This window comes from Chiroxiphia lanceolata, chromosome 11 (genome assembly GCF_009829145.1).
Source record: "Chiroxiphia lanceolata isolate bChiLan1 chromosome 11, bChiLan1.pri, whole genome shotgun sequence".
In the NCBI taxonomy this organism is placed as follows: domain Eukaryota; kingdom Metazoa; phylum Chordata; class Aves; order Passeriformes; family Pipridae; genus Chiroxiphia; species Chiroxiphia lanceolata.
In genome coordinates, this window is record NC_045647.1 from 5,026,685 (window position 1) to 5,046,109 (window position 19,425).

At 44.8% G+C, this 19,425-nt stretch overlaps 1 protein-coding gene across 4 annotated transcripts in view; it reads right to left on the reverse strand.

The window, feature by feature from the left end:
* The window catches only part of MITF (melanocyte inducing transcription factor), a 102,945-nt gene extending 87,488 nt beyond the window's left edge, over positions 1–15,457 (reverse strand). Inside the window, exon 1 of one of the 4 annotated variants that reach the window (XM_032698812.1) lies at positions 15,237–15,457. In XM_032698812.1, coding sequence (XP_032554703.1) covers positions 15,237–15,340 — 104 coding nt within the window. In that variant the 5' untranslated portion in view covers positions 15,341–15,457. Of the gene's footprint in view, positions 1–7,614; positions 7,768–15,236 lie in introns of those variants that run through there. The other 3 variants (XM_032698813.1, XM_032698814.1, XM_032698815.1) reach the window with 3 other exon arrangements.
* Between the last annotated feature and the right edge of the window lie 3,968 nt (positions 15,458–19,425).

Consider the following 19,425-nt stretch of genomic DNA (forward strand, 5'->3'; position numbering starts at 1 on the left):
TTTGTCACCAAAGCACCTAATAGCTAACTATGCCATAAGCACACTGAGAGTGCAGCTATTGCTGTCCACTGTTTACCATCCAAAGTCATTCCCATTTACACGGGAAAATCCTGAAAGGACTGCATAAATGTAGACATCATCCTCATCTACTAACCTGAAATAAGAAGGACCATTGAGTCTACTGGGTCTCAGGTTCATCTGGAGCTTCAAGATGGGATTACATAATCAAGCCTCTTCCCCAGAAAGTGCTACTTTGGGAAACCACCTCTAACTCTCTGCTTATTTCTCAACAGTTATTGTAAATGCAAAAGGAACAAAGTCTGGAGCAGTAAACATGGTTTATTTTCTACACTTGATGTTATGCTATTGCCAGTCAACTCCAATAATCCAAACATGTCAGAGCTTGAGAATACATAGAAATGAATGCAGCCTCAGAAAACACAGACTGGAGACTGTAGCACATGGTCATCTCAATATCTGATACCAAGTAAATCAAGTAAGACTGCTATGGCCTAGGACTGGACTCTTACTTGCTATTGGCAGTGTCATTACAGATTTTTATTTAATTGCTACACTTTTTTTTTACCCTGGAAGAAACCTCTGAAGTAAACTTTTCCAGTCATTGCAGTAAACTTTTCTTTAAGCTAAAGAACATATTCTGTAAGATCTCTGATTTGCTGGCACTTGAAGCTGCCAAAAGCAATCTGCACAAAACTGAAAAGTAGTCCTAGACAGTCTAGACAAGATCAGTCCCAACTGAAGATTAGATACTCAATTCCACGTGATATTTATTTAATATACCTTGGCTGAAGTGCATTGTATGCTGTCCTGATGAACAGAAACAGCTACAGGCCACAAAAAGGCACTTTGTGCACAGCACACTGAGGAATCGTTTCTAGATTTATCCCAGAGCATGGAATGGCCAAAGTTCATGTTTACTATTTTAGAAGTAATTTCAAATTCAGTGTATGAATTCATAGCAGACAAGTTAGTGCTGGTGCATCAAAGAGCAGGAATATTTTAGTCACAGCGTTATGGAATTATTATATGTTAAACAGCCAAGATAACATCACAAGCGATGAGCATCTGTCAAATGCTTTGCACAAACAACACCAAGGCATAGTTTTGCAGCACTGGACACAACCTCTGCACTGAAGTGCTTATTAAATGCAACGTTATGTTGAAGGGTGCTTTGCATCCACAATGGGGAATGGCAGAGTTGAAAACTAGTCCGTGTCAAACAAGACTGAATCAAGAGGAGTAAGAAAACCTTGAGTCACGACTGAAAAGGACACAGAAGTTTTGCCCAAGAGGTCTTTAACTAAACCTGTACAATCCACTGCTTTTAGGGCAAATCCCAACAGTTTAGATAAGAAATGTAGCCCCCTGTCTTACTTCAAAAAACAAAGCTGAACGAGTGTAATTTGTGCAGCCGCCTGCAATACTCCACACTGTGATACAGAAGTCAGAAAACAGTCTATGTGTAACTCAGAAAAACCCTGCCAAAACACAAACAAGAAACCCCACACTTTTTTTTACTGTGAGGGTCCAATACTGGAGCAGGTCACCCAGAGAAGTTATGAAGCCTCTGTCTTTGAAGATACTCAAAACCCAACATGACATGCCTCTGAGCCACTACTCAATGATGAGCAATGGAGCTGGACAAGATGATCTCCAGAGGTGTCACCTCAATGACTCTGTGAGTCTGTAAAGCCACTGGGAAAAACTTCAGAATGTTGGAAATAACCCTATTCCAAACCTTCAGATCCTGCCCATGTGACACCCAGTAGCAGACTTGACAGCGTTGTGGTTGACTTTGAGAACAGCCCAGTTTGGATCCAGAAAGCTGTGGTCACATCCAGCTCCTTTTCCAGAGGAGCCACAAAAGCACTTGCTATCACAGTAGGCAAACACACATGTGAGGGCTAAAGGAACTGTTCTTCCTGATATAAGCACATGCAAATCTAAATACTCATCTCAAACGATATCATCAGGACATCTGAAATAAACGGGCAGTTAAGTCTTTTGGGAGAAAAACAAACAACAAAAACCCCCAGCTGATAGTGCTCATCCTCTGCTAAACAGACTATACGGAAAGTCAGTTAATTCTGCATCTCATGTTGAAAAGATTATGCATTTATCTTTTTCTAGTGGGATTTTTTACTTTTCTAAGTAGTATTTCAATGAAAGTGGAACATATTAAAAGCACAGTGTCGGGCTCAGAAGTACATCAGATTTAACAGCCTGCCATATGCTGAACACTCTTCTCCCAATCCAACAACACGGATTTCAGCTCAAACCAAGAGCTGAAACTGAAGCACAAACAGTCTCAAGCAGCACAGCTCACATGCTTAAGGTCTGCTGGATCAGGATAGAGCTCTCTTGTGTTCAAATCTGCAAGTACAAAACCAACTGAATTATTAAGTATTCTGAAATAAAGACTATATGGAAGTGTTGTGTTGGACAGAGGTCTAATCAAGGTAGATCTTTAAACATATGCTTAACTTCAGCTGGCACTTAATGCTGATCTCTTTCAAAATAGCCTCAGCCTGAACACTGGATGCTTTCTCAGCTTGCAGCTCCCACTACATCAAGGATCTAAAGTACACTTGGGGGGGAGGACAGACAATGTAGGCATTTGCTCAGGAAGAATGCTTTTGGGAGATACTACATATTATTTTAATATTTCAATTACTTTTACAACCTCAAACAAGCCCAAATTGTTTCTAAAATTCCAGCACATAGACACCTCCCTGAATTTGAACTCAAATTCTCATCTTCATCTAAAAAAGATGCCAGGGAACAGAAAAGACCCTGTTCCCAAAAACTTCAATAAAATTCAGTAAAATTGTCCAGATGATTTTCATTCCACAGAAAATACTAAACCAGCAGTTTGCATAGCATAGCATTCTGTAAATACACAAAATAAAGAGAAAACAATACACAAGTGGAAAGCGCAAATGCTGAGCCCATTATATTTTTGTTCCAGCAGAAATGCAGCACAATCAATACCATCTTGTAGTTCTAGAGCACCCATCTTTCTGCTGCCAGGGGCGCTCTGCAGCTCGAAGTGCCACCAAATAAACTGCACACAGCTCCTAGTGCAACCATTATTTTTTCCTGTGCTACATGCAGAAAGGAGGAACTGCATTCCCACCACTAAGCCCCCAAACCCCAGCATTCCCTATAGCACAAGAAGCCAAACAGCACCCACTGAATAACTCATGTACTTTGGATGACTCTGCAAGCAGCCAAATTTAGCAAATTTGCTATTTTCTCCACAGCATAGCCTGATTCTGTGGCTCTTTAAATACAGGAGAAACTGTCTTAGATTAAGTAGTGATTAGAGATTTAGAATTTCAAGAGCTGTGAAAGTCCTTGCCACAAAACACGAACCCACTGAAAAGAGACGAGGACAGATACTGCAATTTTCTATGCTGTGCTATTTAATAAATCTCAATGCAAAGGAACTAAATTACAGATGGGAAACAAGCATCACATAATTGTATGACAACACCTGAAATCATTCAAATCCACCACCAGCAGAATCAGAAAACTGATCAGAAAGATCAGCAAAAGATGAGCCATGAAAAAAATATCTCTGCAATTACAGATGGATTCATCCTTTTTCCATGGCATCTCATTAAAATGCTTCATAGCAACGGGACAGGAGTTATCCCCTGGCAGAGGAGGATACCAGTAGCCACGTAAACCTGGAGCCCAGAGTACACCTCAAAAACAATAGGAGAAAACAGGCAAGTGAGCAAACCCAGCACTTAAACTGAGTTTCTTAAACTGTAAGAAATCACTAAAGCATTTCTTCTGTAGGTCATTAACGTTTTTCCACGCGGTGCTACTGGTTTCCCTCATCATCCAGCCAGGAGGGCAGAGACAAGACCATCACCAGGACCTGCTGAACGTTGCACCACTTGCAGTCCTTGCAGACAGCAGGACCTATCGGCGTCCATGTGTCCCTTTCTCTGTGCCTACCTAAAATAGCTGCCTAGAAGAAGCTCTGGGTATGAAAATGGTGGGATCACCATCAAGGTGGCTTCCTCACTGCAAGAGCCACCTTTTCTCACCAGCCTCCTTTCACGGAGCTGGTGCCCAGCGCGACACTCGGCACAGCATTTGGGAACACAAGATCACTGGACCTGTTCCTCTGCAGGTCTATTTATAGTCTCAAGTGGTGCTGCAAGGCAAAAGCCCAAATGGTCAACAGTTTCAAAGAGCAAGTCCTTAAAGATCCCCACTGAGAGCCAAGAACACACCTGCCAGATCAGAGCAAGAGACCACTGAACACACAGAGGAGGGAAGTTTTGTACCCCAGCACAACTCTTACAAGCACCTTCATTAGTAAGGCTAAGTGAGGGATAATTAACCCTTCTCCTTGAACAAGGACTCCTTTGGAAAGACAACAATTACTGCCTGCTCAGAGGGATCTCTCCCAGATGATGTAAGGAGGCTGATTCCTTGGGGAAATACCAAAAAGGTTGCAAGACCCTCCTCAGCTCTGCAAATGTGCAGCAGCACCAGGCCCCTTCCATCCAGCCCTGTTTTTGTTGCAGGGGCAGCTTCAGGATCTTTGAGAACCTCAAACAGGCAGATCCATTTCATGATTTTCTACATTACTCAACACACTCAAAAATCACAAAGTCCTTGGTAGTCCACAGCATCTTCAAGGCTCACAGCTCCTACAGTACAGCTTTGTGCAGCATCAAAAGCTGCATTAGCTGGGAACCAAATTATCACTTGCAGAATAGTTTTGCAATTAGATTGAAACTGTAAATTATGCAACAAGCTAAATCAAAAAACAAGTTTATGATACAGACGTAATCTTATTTCATCCCCTGCCGTACTCACATTACTCCTTTGTAACTCACTTCTACACAGATTCAAGCTTCTCTTGCTGTACCACAAATGATTTCACATTCCTAAAAATTTAAGCATTCCTAAGAAATAACACATACTTGTCATCACTCTTAATATCCCCCTTTGCCTGAAGCTTCCTCACCAACAGATACCACTCTGAGAGGCCTTTTGGCCATGAGAGTTCATACCACCCTTCAAATTCCTTGCCTTCCTGCAACAGTTCAGGACTCTCTGGTTCCCATAACCCTAAAGACTTCCTCCCTTCATCCAACTATCTCTGCCCCAAATATCACCCCTCTTATTTCAAGTAGGTCCTCATATTTCATGCTGTGACCTCAACTACAGAGATTTGGAAAACTAATTTCTGAGAAACAGATGGAGCTGAAAACTACCTAATTTCTGAGCACATCTTACTTGTCTCCTGGTAGAGCTGTTCCACTTTGTACAAGTAGCTATTTTCTGGAGGAGGTGAGAACCATCCCATGCAAATACTCACTCCCTTGTGTTACACCAAGTCACTCCTGCCCTATCAGGCTCAATCAACACTATACAAGGCAAAACAGAGTAGCTTCAGCAAAAAAGACACCTCAAAGAAGTTTATTGATTTGGGCACTCCAAAGGATGGTGGGCACTTTCAATCCTGTGTCTTGAGCCACAGACAGGATTGGAACTCCAAACTCCTATGTGCTGAGTGGATAAAGCTGGGGTAGGGGGATGTCATACTACCTGTTCTTCCTCATTTCTGTAAGAGCACACCTGCCTTGGGCACGTCACTCTGAGGAGGGTTTAGCAACAGCTCACCTAGAACCAACAACCAAATCTTCAAGGGACAGCGTTTGGCACCAACACCAGCCTCTTGCACCCTTCCCTGCCTGACTCAGCCAATCCCCCACTCCACAGGCTGGTGCTCACAAGCCTTCTTTGAATCCACCTTTCCCTCATGAGTTCTTTAAGGAACACAGACAACCACCTCATGTTTGTTTGGGTTTTTTTTTAAATTCCACTAGGCAGCAGAACACATAAAAATGAGATGATGCAACGCTAAACCCAAAGTTCCCCTAATGAATACAGCCCTAAGTGTCCAACAGGATGTGACAGGTGGACAGGCAGGCGAGCCGAGCGGGGGATGAGGTCACAAAATGAGCAGTTTGCACAGCACACTACTAATCTTAAATTCCAAACTCATTATGCACAAGCCCAACAAACAAAGGAGCAGCTTAACAGATTTACAATGTACCTTCTCCAAGGGTGGAATAATTATTTATCAGATAGCAACCTTCGTGTTACAACAGCAGTAAATAAATAAATGGTCTCAGCAACTCTTCTGAGCCATGCCTGTGGCTTCGCTGGACAGACTGACATCTGGGATGTGCCTTTAGCTGCCTGAGCTTGGGTAGAATTGTAAATATTTGGTACAAATAAAAGAAAGTCTGCTAGATAGAGCAGAAACCCAAACACAGCAGTTAATGGCATCCCAGGGGACACAATGCAAGAGACCCACACCCCCCTGAACTCCTTCCAGCTTTCAATGAACAGCCCATAGGAGTTTTTTCCCTTTGCTTTTCTGTAAGATCATTCCCTCCTGCATGTGTACACATGTCAATATTATTCTGATTTCATTCTCTCAGGCTGCAACTGTTATTTATCCAGGCTGAAGTTCACAAACATTATAGAAGGAGTTTGTATTCCTAATTTGGCTTTACAGCTGCATATTATCATGCAGAGACATATCCAGAAAAAGCATTTCCAAAGTCATACTTTATACAATACTTTATTTAGATAAAGCCCAAAGAATCCTGAAAGGAAATAGTAAATGTGCACAAAGCATGCTCAGCCAGGCTCTCCCACTCAGATATCTCAATGATCCTTTTCCATCTCTATGACATTATTCCAACCTCCCAGTTAAGCTCCAGGACCACATGTCCCCGTTGCCCACATTCCCAATCTCGCCCCATCTGACAGCTTCCAAAGTCTGGTCTCATCTTCTCACCCTGAAACAGTTCCCAACTGATTTACCTCCAATCCCAAGTTTTCTAGTTAGCTGCTTCTCCTCCAGAAAGGATCACACTAATTCCTATTTTCTTCATGTGTTTACATGTTACAACAGGATGCCTGGCAGTAAGGCTAGTAACAATCATTGAATGTTCCCATCTCCATTCTACCAGGCATCCTTCATTTGGGACAATCCAGTTGTTCCCACTTCCTACTACTTTTCTCAGATCTCCAGATCCCAAAGTCTCTGCCCTACGAGGTTTCCCCCATTCATTCTGCAGTTTGTGTTGTCACATACTTGCAAAGAAGAGAAGCAGTGTCTCGGCATTTGGGTTACAGGCTATATATTATGTTATCATAGTGCTGCTTTAAACACATTAAACTTGGCAAGCTTCCAGTGCCTAAATACCTCAAAGATGATCAACATCTTTTCAGGAACCCAAAATACTAATATATTCACCTGAATTTCCTCAGAATTCACCACAAATAAACTCTTTAATGTAACAGTAGGCCAAACCAGGCACATAATCCTTGCACGCAAAGATTGCCTTTGTAGGTTTGAACAGATACAAACGTCCTTCCAACCCTCCAAAACTTCAGTGGTCTCTTCACAATCAGTCTCACAAGATGGTCTGAGAAGAGCAGACCCCCAGCATGCTCCACCCAGCCACACCAGCCTGAACAGAAGGTCCGGGTGGGTCTGTGCCCACTTTGTGTCAGAAGAGCAGCACAAACGAAGGTGCAACGTACCTGTGCCTCTAGATCACCGTTTTTGGGGGAGCGGTTAAGAAGGATGAATCCAGTTCTTCCCAGAGGTGGGAACAGCTGCATCATCTCCAGTGCAGCTGTTTCCCTCAGCCGTAATGTCCCTATGAAATACCAACTGCAGGACTGGTCTCCAGCCACCTGACACCGTGACTGTGGTGTTCTAGAGCGAGAGAAAAAGGGTCTGAAAAAAAGGCATTTGGTTGTTCTCAATGCTCATTTCTGCAAGCAACACAGAATTCATAAACTCCACATCTGCAGATGTACGTCTGCCTGCATTGTAAAGGAATAATCTTCATGGGAACTGATTTAAAAAAAAAAACTTGTTTACTGTTAGAGGCTGTTAATTACAACATTAAAATACTAGCCCGAACCCTACATTACACTTGCATTCTGTTTTACATAGCAGTATACGTAACAATCATCACAGCAAGCAGCTCTGTTGGCTCATGCTGGAAGAAGTAATTATATATCACAGGAGCACATTTTTGCCCTTCAACCTGCCAGTCCAGTCCATGCAGCAGCTGCGAGTAGCAGGTCAGGGTGGGGGGAGCCTACAGAGCGTTTCTACATAATCACCACTGAAGAAAAAAAGCTAAAAACCACCAGCCCCTGGCTTGCATGCTTGGCAGAAAGCTGCTAACACAAACATTACAGCAGCCCTTGCAGCAGAGATGTTACCAGAAAAAATGAGCTCGATCCAAAGGCACTATTAGTGGTTGAAGTATTAGCTAGAAGTTGTACTGCAAGCCTTCCTTAGCAATTTTCACCATTTTTGTGCTTGTACCAGTGATACTCACACTATCCTCTTGCACTTGGACACTACTATGACCTCTCTGAAACACTTATTCTCTGGTGAAGCCCACAGACATCAATGACTGGGGCCTAAGCAAGTCACAAGCTGAAATTCTGGGCAAAGACACTGGGACAGAGCCTTTCAAAAGGCATCCAAAACTGCAAGTGCCTACCCACAGCAAGCAGATCCTTGGGGTGCCTAACACTGAAAACAGCATGGAACTTCTACCTTGGACATGGGCTGGAGAACAGGCTTGATCTTTCAAGACTTAGGTTCCAGTGAGCCTCAGTATTTCAATCTTGACACTCAAAGCAGCATCAGTTCTTTACAGCTGTTGCAGATGAAGCAGTTGCATTGTTACATCATGAATATGCAACAATATTCCCTTTCCCGTGCTGTTTTTTTCCCCAGTATGAAATGAAGTGTAAAACTACAAACAAGCCACTAGTTGTGCTGTTACTGTTTAACTAGAAAAAATTAAAAAAAAAAAAAAAAGAAAAATCACAGTTCTAGTATGATATGATAGTGATGCAAGAGTTAACTGTCCAGAAAAATCTGCTATGCCATGCTGCTTAATCATGTTGTCTTCATTCCAGCAAAAAAATATACTAAAGACAGTGTATTTTTCCGCAAACAAAAACATTACAGTCAGTACATTTCAAAAACTTTTTGAATCCAAAATAGAACGAGACAGACAATAATGGCCAAGAGCCTGACCAGTTTAATGGAAGTTGGACTCTCATTTTGTTCTCAACACCGAAAGAGCAGATCGTTCTCGGAAGACAATTAAAAGCCAACACACAATTTCAATTTTTTTAGCAGAAAAGTAAACAGAAAATTACTCCTTCTGTTTCATTTTCAAAGTCTTAAAGTATGTTGCTTTGGAAAGCAAATCTAGAAACAGGAGGACTGCATAGTTAAGTGCCAGAATAGGTGTCTCCTGTACCCTCATTTTTAAGCAGTTGTACAGATTTCTTCCCATTAAACTTTTAATCACAGAACGTGGTAAGAGGCTGAATTTGTTTGTAAAATAGCACATCTGCAAGTCTCCTCTGCTCCTGCTTCCCAGTTTTCTTCTAGATCCTGACCAAACCATACAGCAGGAATTAGTCATGCTGCCTACCACCATGCTGGGAAGGACCTCTGGTGCATTGCCCTAAGTGCCAAATAAAAGCATACACAGTGCAAAAAAGGCTCTGCAATGACTTGTTAATGACAATGGCTAAGTTCACAGCAGCCCCAAAAATTCTAGACCAGCAGCTTGTGAAATTACCTCCACCACACATGGGGAAATGAGCAGTACCAAGGGCAGCCCAGCTATCCATCAACAGGGCTGCACAGTCTTATTTTCAGCCATTTAAGAGACAGAATATATTGATTCAAATTATCACCTGGATTCTGTAAATCAATAACAGAATAGACAGGGAAGCCTCCTGCTCACCAGAAAGGTATGGATTTATTTCAAGCAGAGTGCATATGTACTTACACACAACTAACGCAGCCAGCAGTCTGATAAATAAAAAGAAAACACATGTGCTTGCTAAAAGATGCACAGTCAGTGCAGCCAGCTCGGCCTCAAAATATCTGTGCCCTCTCTGATCAGCTTGGCAGCCAAACAAAACCCTCCCGAGGAAAGCAGGCCAGGGAAGCAAAAAGGTGACGCTCAATAGTTCGTATCAAAGCAAATGCTGAACTGAATTTCATGGGCTATTTCTGTTTCCTTGCTAAATAGCAAAGGCCTATTGCAAATAACAGAGTGAGAGTTTTGCAGGAGAGAAAAGGTCACCCCGGATCTCTCACCATGGAAAATGCTCTGCTACAGACATGGAGCAGCACCAGCTCCCTGTGTAAAGAAATATACGGAAATACCACTTATTGTCTCCACATGTTTATACAACAGACACTCCAATTGCAGCCTTTTCTTTTAAGACTGTTTTCAGAAATAAAAAAGTACAAAACGATGTGGCGAGGGTTTCCTTCCCAGTGAAGTGAATTTGAGGTGCAGAACAAACATGGAATTATTGACTCACTCACAAAAATGTTACCGGAGAGATTTCAGAGACATACTTTTGGCTTAGCTCTACTCCCACTGACGTTGGCTAAGACTTTTACCACTGAATTCAGGCAGTGCTAGCCTACGTAGCACTTTAAGCTCAGCTATTATTACCTTTCAGTTTAAAATACGTAATGTTCCTCTGTAACAGACGGAAAAATATTTCAGGAACTTTTTAAATCTGTTCCTCCAAGATACATTTTTATTTTTTTTTTAATCACACTGAGACGCGGTTCCTGGATGCAAGAACATGTGACCTGTTCTAAATAAAGGATATTTTCCACTTCTTGCACAACTGGAACAGATATAAGCAGTAGCTTGAACAAACTGCATTGCAGAACCCAACCAGAATATAAAACACTTGAATAAGATCCATAAATAGCAGTAATATGAAAAGACTACCTCCAATAGGCACAAACTCAATGTTAAGCCTAATGTAATCAAGTTCAAATTCAATCACGCTGCAAAGTTCATTTACAAAATTAAATTTGATCATCTGCAGGCTAAGGTTCTAAGGCACTTTAGAAGAATCCTCTTTGGCTCCAGAGTAAGCCCGCATTTCAAAAATATGTGCCTCTCTGGTGAAATTATTATTTCCTCAACAATCACTGTGTATTAAAAGGGAAGTTTTAACTAAATCAAGACTTCAATGTTTAGCACAGCACCAGAAAAGAGGAAAAAAACCAAAAAGGACTGCTTTATAGAGGATCCTAAATGGATGGAGATGAGGTACTGGCTGATATAAGTAAAATATTGAAGGTTTGCAAAAAAAAAAAAAAAAAAAAGGCCTTTGGACAGTAGGAATTATGAGAATTTTATAAAGACATCACTGCTTTCATAATGACAAACTCTACATCTCAATGCCATTGCTCATAAAACAAAAATAAGCTGCCTAAAAAACTATCATGCAAATTAAATGCATTTCCTAGTATTTTTTCCACTAAAAATACTTTGGTAACTACATCATTTGGGTGCTTTTTAACCAGTCTGAAAATACAGGCAACAGAAAAGAGCACAAATAGCAGTAATTTACCTGCAGGCTTTATTAAGAGCAAGGCAGTAAATTACAACAATCGACAGTAATTTGCTGGCGAGGTCTCACAGACAATCCAAGCGGGCACACATTGCAGAGAACAAAAAAATACAGAGAAAAATCAATTGAATATAGAATTTTTTTTGCTGCGTTCGGCGCACCTGGGTTAGTTCAGATTGCCCTGTGCAGAGGCAGGTTGTACAGTCTTCACCTCCAGATACCAGTTTGATACCCAAAACACCACTACAGTTAGCTAAATGATTTAAAGAATCTACATTAGCAACATGACAGATGTAATTTAAGCCTCCAGCACCCTGCTGACTGCATGCAGACATGTCAGGATCTGTGTTTACTTTTGGTAATAAAACTCCATCGATTTCATTGTACACTGCTTGTACCAGGAAAGAAATCTTATTTGCTTTTTCATTACACAAACACATACATATTTAAGTGTATGTATTTATAGATTAAAACTATTGTCCCTTGTGAATGTGGCAGGAGAGGAATAAAGTATGAATATGAGGGGAAAGAAACAGATCTCATTGGCTAGTCTTACTGGCTAGTCTTAAAGTCCAGTTTCTTCCCACAGTGAAAAGTGACTCTGGAGAAACCAAAGCAACTGAAACATCATCTCAGTTTTCAAAGAGATTCGACCATGGCAAATTCCAGAGAACCCTTGAATGTAGGTAGGGCTTTGCCCAAGGAGCCAACTTCTGATGAGTCGTAGGGGTTTGGGAAATATGGGTGGAACTGATCTATCTCAGCCCCATGTATTCCTTCCATCCCCTGTGATTAAAGCTTTTGCTGGGCTTACATTTTAACTTGGCCTCTAGCACTCAATTGTGGCTTGGCCCGAGTTAGTACAGTATTTACTGCAAAAACCTTTTATTATTGGACCCCTTGCGGCTTTGGATTGCAGACCTGAATTATGAAATAGGGATGGAGTAACTGTGAGGGCACACTGGAGAGGAGAAACATTGAACTGGATGTCATGTATTGGAAAACAAGCAATCTGGGAGGAAGCGAATAGGAGAGTTTCACTGAGTGAAGGACAACAATATCAGCAGGGCTGAGTTAAACTGGGCAACAAAAATGTTTTTTCTTGGTTCAAAGCACTGACATTCTTACCTGTTTCTAAGTGGGATGGATTTCCTCTGTATTCACAATTTCGGCTGCTATGGTAAGCCAAGGGTGCTTCTCACCTCTTATAGTTACAAGATCAGAGAAAGCCCTGAATGTTGCTAGGAAATCAGCAGTTCTCACCAGGGAAAAGAGCAGAATGCTGTTTAGACTCAGCTCCTAACATCAGCTCTTGCCTCTGGCTTACTTGCTCCCCAGCCACCTTTCCAGAGCCAGGCTGTGGAGAGGGTAAGAAAGCAATTCCCACGGCCACAGTCCCACAACTACACCACGCTGACCTGCTGCTATTCCACTCACTGCTCTGCAATTACTCCTGATTTACATCCACAAGGGAAAGCAGCAGGGTGATGCTGGATACCCTCGATAATCATCAGTCAGACTGGTTTCAGGCCTCAGCAAAGCTGAAGGACTACAGAAGTCCTCTGAGATACAATCATGAAGCAAACAGGTTTGTGAGCAACTCCTGCCTCCTGTTATCATCAAGCTTTATCAGCCTGGCTGCAGGGACAGGTTTATACGGACCCAGCAGGGCCCTTGACTCCTTTGCATCTTCATCTCCCACAAGACCAGGAAGACAACTGAGACTCTACCTCGAGGTAAGAGCTGTACGTGAGCTGGGCAGGCTCCATGCTGAGGTTAACATGTCAGTTCACTGTCTGCCAGAAAAACCATGGATTGTTATTCCACCCTCAGGGCTCCCTCTTCTCACAGAAGTGGGTACGTGTGGAGGGACACGAGGCAGAGGGGGACAAGCTGGTCACTTCTCCTACCCAACATCAGGACAGATGTTGGCCTGAGGCACCAGCAGGCTGTTAGGATGACAGACACAGGGGTCCCTTTAAACCCAAAGGGTGGGCAGTGCTGGCTCTGCAGAAGTATCAAATAAGGATGTACCAGGGAAATTCAGTATAGGGAAATTTGAAGTGACAACATTTACAAGACAGCCACATACTCCAGTGTTTCATTACAGAGTTTATTGACATCCCTCTGAGAGAAGAGAACAACGCAGTGATACATTCAGGTCCCAGAGCACCAAGTCACAGGAATTAAAAGCAGTTGCAACATCTGTGCAAGGTCAAATGCAGACCTGCCATCTAAGCTCCAATGCAGACTTGCTTTCTATGCTCCATTGCTCACACCAGGAAAGCACAGACAAACTGCTGACTACAAAGTGGACAACCATAAAGGGAGAACTCCTGCACACCAGTTAGAACCCGCAGCTGGTGCAAACAGGGCTCCTGGACCACAGCACAGTTGTTGTGACTGCTGCACTACACTGGCAACCCAGGCACTGAACCCGAAGCCCTGTGGGTCTCCCAGCTGCCTCCATCACAGCTGGAACCCACCACTGTTGATGAACCCTTCTCTGCACATTAGCCTGGCCCCCAGCTAATTACCTTGATAATGGCAACTTCCCTGCATAACCTTACAGAGCAAAGGAGTTCTGGCAACTTTGGTTTGGTTCGATGGCCCCTTAGTCTGTTTATCACCACTACCTGCAACATTCCTCAGCAGTACCATAGGTTCACCGTGAGGCAGGGTTGCTGTGAAGACAGGCCACAGGAGGTGGCCCCAGATTTCCCAGCCCTTGTGACAGCGAGAGAATTTTTAATGTCTTTTACTACAAGACTTTCAGTGTTTCTGAAACATTCAGAGGATCATCAAAAATTCATGTATTTACTCTGAAGTGAGTCTGACAGACAGTACAACCTAAAGCCATTCTAGCACAATTTTTTTTTCAATATTTACCTTCTTATTCATTTTTCAATTGCACAGAGAGGTACAAAGAGCAGTGTTCAAAATATGAATACAGAGACAGACTAACAACAGACGTGATTACAAACACAATACACTTGCAGCAATGACCTTATATTCAGCAGAGGAGAGCACTGAGGTGAAATGGAGGGTTCGCTGAATGAAAAAAGAGGAGGGAGAAACGTGCCATCGCTGACAAGGTTGATGTTCAGGGTGCGGGAGAGCACTGACTTTCTTTTTCCAGCACTAGGACGGACAGCGGGTCCCTAACAGCCCACAAGGGAGAGAAACACACACAGAAACCGCCTCATTTCCCTTTACAGACCATATCTACGCGACGCAGCCGCTCCAGATAAGCAAACAGGGTCTATCTCGGCGAAAAAAGAAAAACACTCTAGGAAGAAAGTGACCTACCTACCAAAAGTTTCCAATCCCCAAGCAATTGCGAGTAACAAACCTACTTTCAAAGTCGGGGGAGAAAAAAAAAAAAAAAGGAGGGGAGGGGAAGAAAAAAAATAAGAAAAAAGCCCACCAAGAACGACCTCGGATGCCACAAGCCCTCGCAACCCCCTCGCAGCTCCGCGCTGGCCCCGCCCGGGGGGTCTCGGCCGCGGCGCTCACCGGGGGCAGGTGCGGCCGGCGGGGGCTGCCCCGGGGACAGCCGGGCCCGCACGGCCAACAATGCCCTTTACATAACGCGGGCCCGGCCCGCCCTCCGCCAACAACGCCGCTATTATGGCAGGAGCGCTCCCGGCCGCCCCGCTGCGCAGCAGCGCCCGCGGGGATGCTCGGCGGGCACCCGCCGCCCCGCTCCGGCCCCGCCGCCCCACCTGCTCTTGAGGGGCTGGCTCTTCAGCTCGTAGTACGTCTTGGGCTCCTCGTGGAACTCCTCGCCCACCTCGAAGTCCGGCACGATCCCCGACTCCGCCTGCATCGTCGCCGCCGCCGCTGCGAGAGGGAGAGACGGGAGGTTACGGCCGCGGCGCCGAGCGAGCCCCGCCGCGCCGCCCGCCCCGCTCGGCTCGGCCCCGCTCACACACAGCGCCGCCGCCCGCCCCGCCTGGGACTTGTAGTCCGCCCCGGGGCCGGCCCGGCCGCCTCCGCCCGCCGCGCACTACAACTCCCGCCGCGCCGCCCGGGAGGGCAGGGCCGCGCCGGGGCCGCCGCTGTCAGCCGGGAGCGCGGGGAGCGCGGCCCGCCCCGTCCATCCCGCCCCATTCCCGTCCCGTCCCATCCCATCCCATCCCATCCCGGCCGGGCGCCACCTGCCGCCCCCTCCCTGCCCGCTCCGCCCCCGCCGTGACGTCACGCGGCTCTGACGGCAGAGGTGCCGCGCGTGACGTCACGCTGTCCCGCAGACCCCCGGCAGCGGCGGGCCGGGATTCTCCCTCCGCACAGCGCCGCGGGTGTCCCCTACAATCGTAGATTGACAGAATGGTTTGGGTTGGAAGGGACTTTAAAGACCATCTCGTTCCACCCCCTGCCATGGGTGCGCCCTCCCACTAGACCAGATTACCGAGATCTCCATCCAGCCCGGCCTTAAACACTTCCAAGGATGGGGCATCCATAACTCCTCTGGGCAACCTCTTCCAGCGCCTCACCACCCTCACAGCAAAGAACTTCCTCCTAATATCCAATTTAAACCTACTCTCTTTTAGTTTGATGCTCAAGGCGTGGGAGAGCATTGACTTTCCAGCAATAGGATGGACAGCGGGTCCCTAACAGACCACAAGGGAGGGAAACACACACAGAGATTGCCTCATTTCCCTTTACAGAGGGATCCCTGGTCCTGTCACTACATTGCTCTTGTAAAAACTCCCTCTCCCATCTTTCCTGTAGGCTCCCTTCAGGTACTCGAAGGGACCAGCACAAAGGGCTCTTCATCTCCCCTTGGGAACATCTGGCATAGGGTCTCACAGGCAGCAGGTGTCCAGCTGCAAACAACATTCCCATACAGCTGCAGACTCAGGAATCAGCCTTGCCAGGGTTTCAGTCAGAGGGGAGTGGAGTAACTCAGGCAGGGGAGGGTGTGACAGGTTTGAATGCCAACAGCAGAGATCAACTGATGACAGTGTGAGACATTTATGGTAACTTTCTACGCCAGGTACAAAAGCAATGGGCTTTGCGTCCCAGGACTTTGCACTTTTCCAATTAAGTTCCCAGCACGAGAACCGACAGCTCTAAAAGGCTTCCTTTGAACTTTATCTGCCTTTATAAATAGTCTAAAGCTCATAAACATTGCAAAGAAAGGTGCAGTAAAATGGAACATTTGAAGCCAACTGGGCTTCGGTTATTGGCAGCAGAAATATTTTAATGCTACCTTATCTTCCAGATCGGCTCCTGGCATGGTTAGTATACTAAGAGCAGATAATCTCAGGACACAGAGGTGGGAAGAGCCTCTGCCATACACCATTGCACCCACACAGATGACAGTCCCAGGGAGAGCTGAGGAGGGAGGGCTGGGTGGGAAGGTGGCAAGGAGGTCTCAGCACAGAGGAGTTTGAGTGGTGTCGGGGATCAGAGATGTCCTGTGCCTGCTCAGCCCTGTGAGTGATGGGGTTGGTCCCTTCTGGGGTTCAAAGACCCTGGAGGGTCCCCACTCAGGACTCATCAAATGATCCTGTTTGGCCTTTGTTGTTTTCTTCAGTTTGGGGGTTTGGTGCTGCAGGAAGATGGATTTCAGGAATGGGGCTCTGTTTCCATGTTGAGGAGATTGTATATCAGCACTGACTCTCAGGAGGTTCCCCTTCACAATCCAGAGAGCCAGAAACCTTCCTCAGCTCCGTCCTGTCTCCTTACTTGCTTCTATTTTTCCACACATGGGTGACAGGAACCCCCCGTTTCAGAAATGCCATAGGAAATTTGATTCATGGCATTTCCCCAGAGCTTTGACCTCAATAAACAAAGGCACGGCACAACTCAAAGGCCCGGGACATTTGAGGATGCTGTTGGTAACTGATGCCTTAATAATTCTGATGCCATCTTATCACTCCCAGCTAAAATCACACCACTCCTGTTGTGCCAGCAGAGCACCACTAACACTCCAACAGACCAGATAAGCCAGAAAAGAGGTTTTTCCATGCATGCTTTTCTCTGTCACAACTGCCAAAGCTGCTCAGGGGCTGCTGCACCAGGGACTGCTCACACTGGGCTGCCAGGACCCCTGCTCATTTCAGGCGATGTGAGATTTAATAAAATAAACACAAGAACTTCAGCTTGGTTTAGAAATTTAAGTCCCAGGTCATTATGCAGCTGCCAAACTCAAAGCAGTGACTTAATATCAAGAGTTATTGCTTTAATGAATCAGATACAATAAATTGGATAAGGCCCTGAAGAATGTTCTTTTGAGCCCACATTGGCAGATGGCTGGGATGGCTCGACAGAGGAGTAGGCTTGCTAACAGTCCTTTGGGCAAAAAAAAAAGCAACCAACAAACAAACAATTAAAAACAACTTAGAATAAACCCACTGCTAAGCTACATTTATAGCCTCAGCCCCTGTGGGTTAGGAGGTGTTGCTGAGGAACTGTGGTTTCACAAGTGAGGAATCACTCCGTGATTTGATGAAGGGAGTAAACAGCAGGACTCATCTCTTTGCAATGACTTTGCTTCTATTTTTCCAGGTGTAAAAATGAGATATTCTCTTCTGCTGTTAGAAATGTGCGGCTTATGAGGTTTCAGCTCTGTTGTAATTATAGCACTGGTTCTAAAGAGCAAAGATCTCATATGCAAATACCTGTCCTTGGCAATGCTGCTTCACTTGAGATACCACAGCTTCAGCAGGGCCGGTGTGTGCAGCTCCCAGGGAGAGAGGAAGCTGGTTTGCTTTTCAGCAGACTGTGAATCTTTTCTTTCTCTTTCATCCTTCCTCTGTGCAAAGCATTTATCTGGTGTTCAGATGGGGGCAGGTTCTCATTGCACCTGGGCTAACTGGGACCTTTGCTGAGAAATACAAAGTGCTCTTCTATTCATAATAGATGGCATTCATGTCTATAATATCTTCTTAAGAGTTTATCTTTCAGGGTGAAAGAACAATACTTCCACTGTGCCTAAGCAGGATATTAATACATAAGCATGCCCCAAAACAAACACGATGCTTAAAAATTAATACTATTATGCCAATATTGAAGTTAAATTGCCATAAAGGAAATTAAATTAACCCCAAAATACATATTAGGTGAAATTATAGATGAAGTGACTGTTGTGCTGCTGCAGGGTTTAGATTTCTGTAAAGTTACTCTATATAGCTGGATTTCTGCATGGCTCTGTTGATAGTTTTGCAGTTATGGATGTCAAACTGCTTTAGGGAGGTGAGCAAGAATGATTATCCAATTTAGCAAAGTGAATAACAAAACACAAAAGGGTCATTTGTCAAGCATCAAATCAGTGGCAGAACACGAACTTCAATCTAGTGTTTGCATTATGGCATAACCCTACTAGAGTCTTACTAGGTAGTATTTCTGTAGTATTGTCACTCCACTAAGGGTCTACAAGTGAGTCCCAAACACTTTAGAAGGTAAAGTCAGGTTTCATCAGGGGTAGTCTTGTATTCCCATACAGAGATCACTGGGAATGCATAACTTGGTTTTCTATTGCTTGAAACCAGCCTTACTTTCAAGAACAATTTAATGCAAATCACAGCCAGAATAAAACAACTGTGTCTACATTGACAACTACGGCACCGGGTTTGTGGCCAAGTTTTGGTAGCAGAGGGCTACAGGACAGGGTGGCATCTGTGAGAAGCTGCCAGAAGCTTCCCCCACATCCAATGGAGCCAATGCCAGTAGCTCCAACATGGACCTGCCACTGGTCAAGGCCAAGCCCATCAGTGATGGTGGCAGCGCCTCTGGGACAATGAATTTAAGAAGGGGGGGGAAAAACAGCACAACAGCAATTACAGCCAGAGAGAGGAGAGAGAAGACTCAACCCACAAGCCTTTCAATGTATTTTCTCTTCCCTGACCAGCTGAGGAGGGCAGTGATGGAGCTGTTTTGGTGGACACCCGGCATCCAACCAGTCAC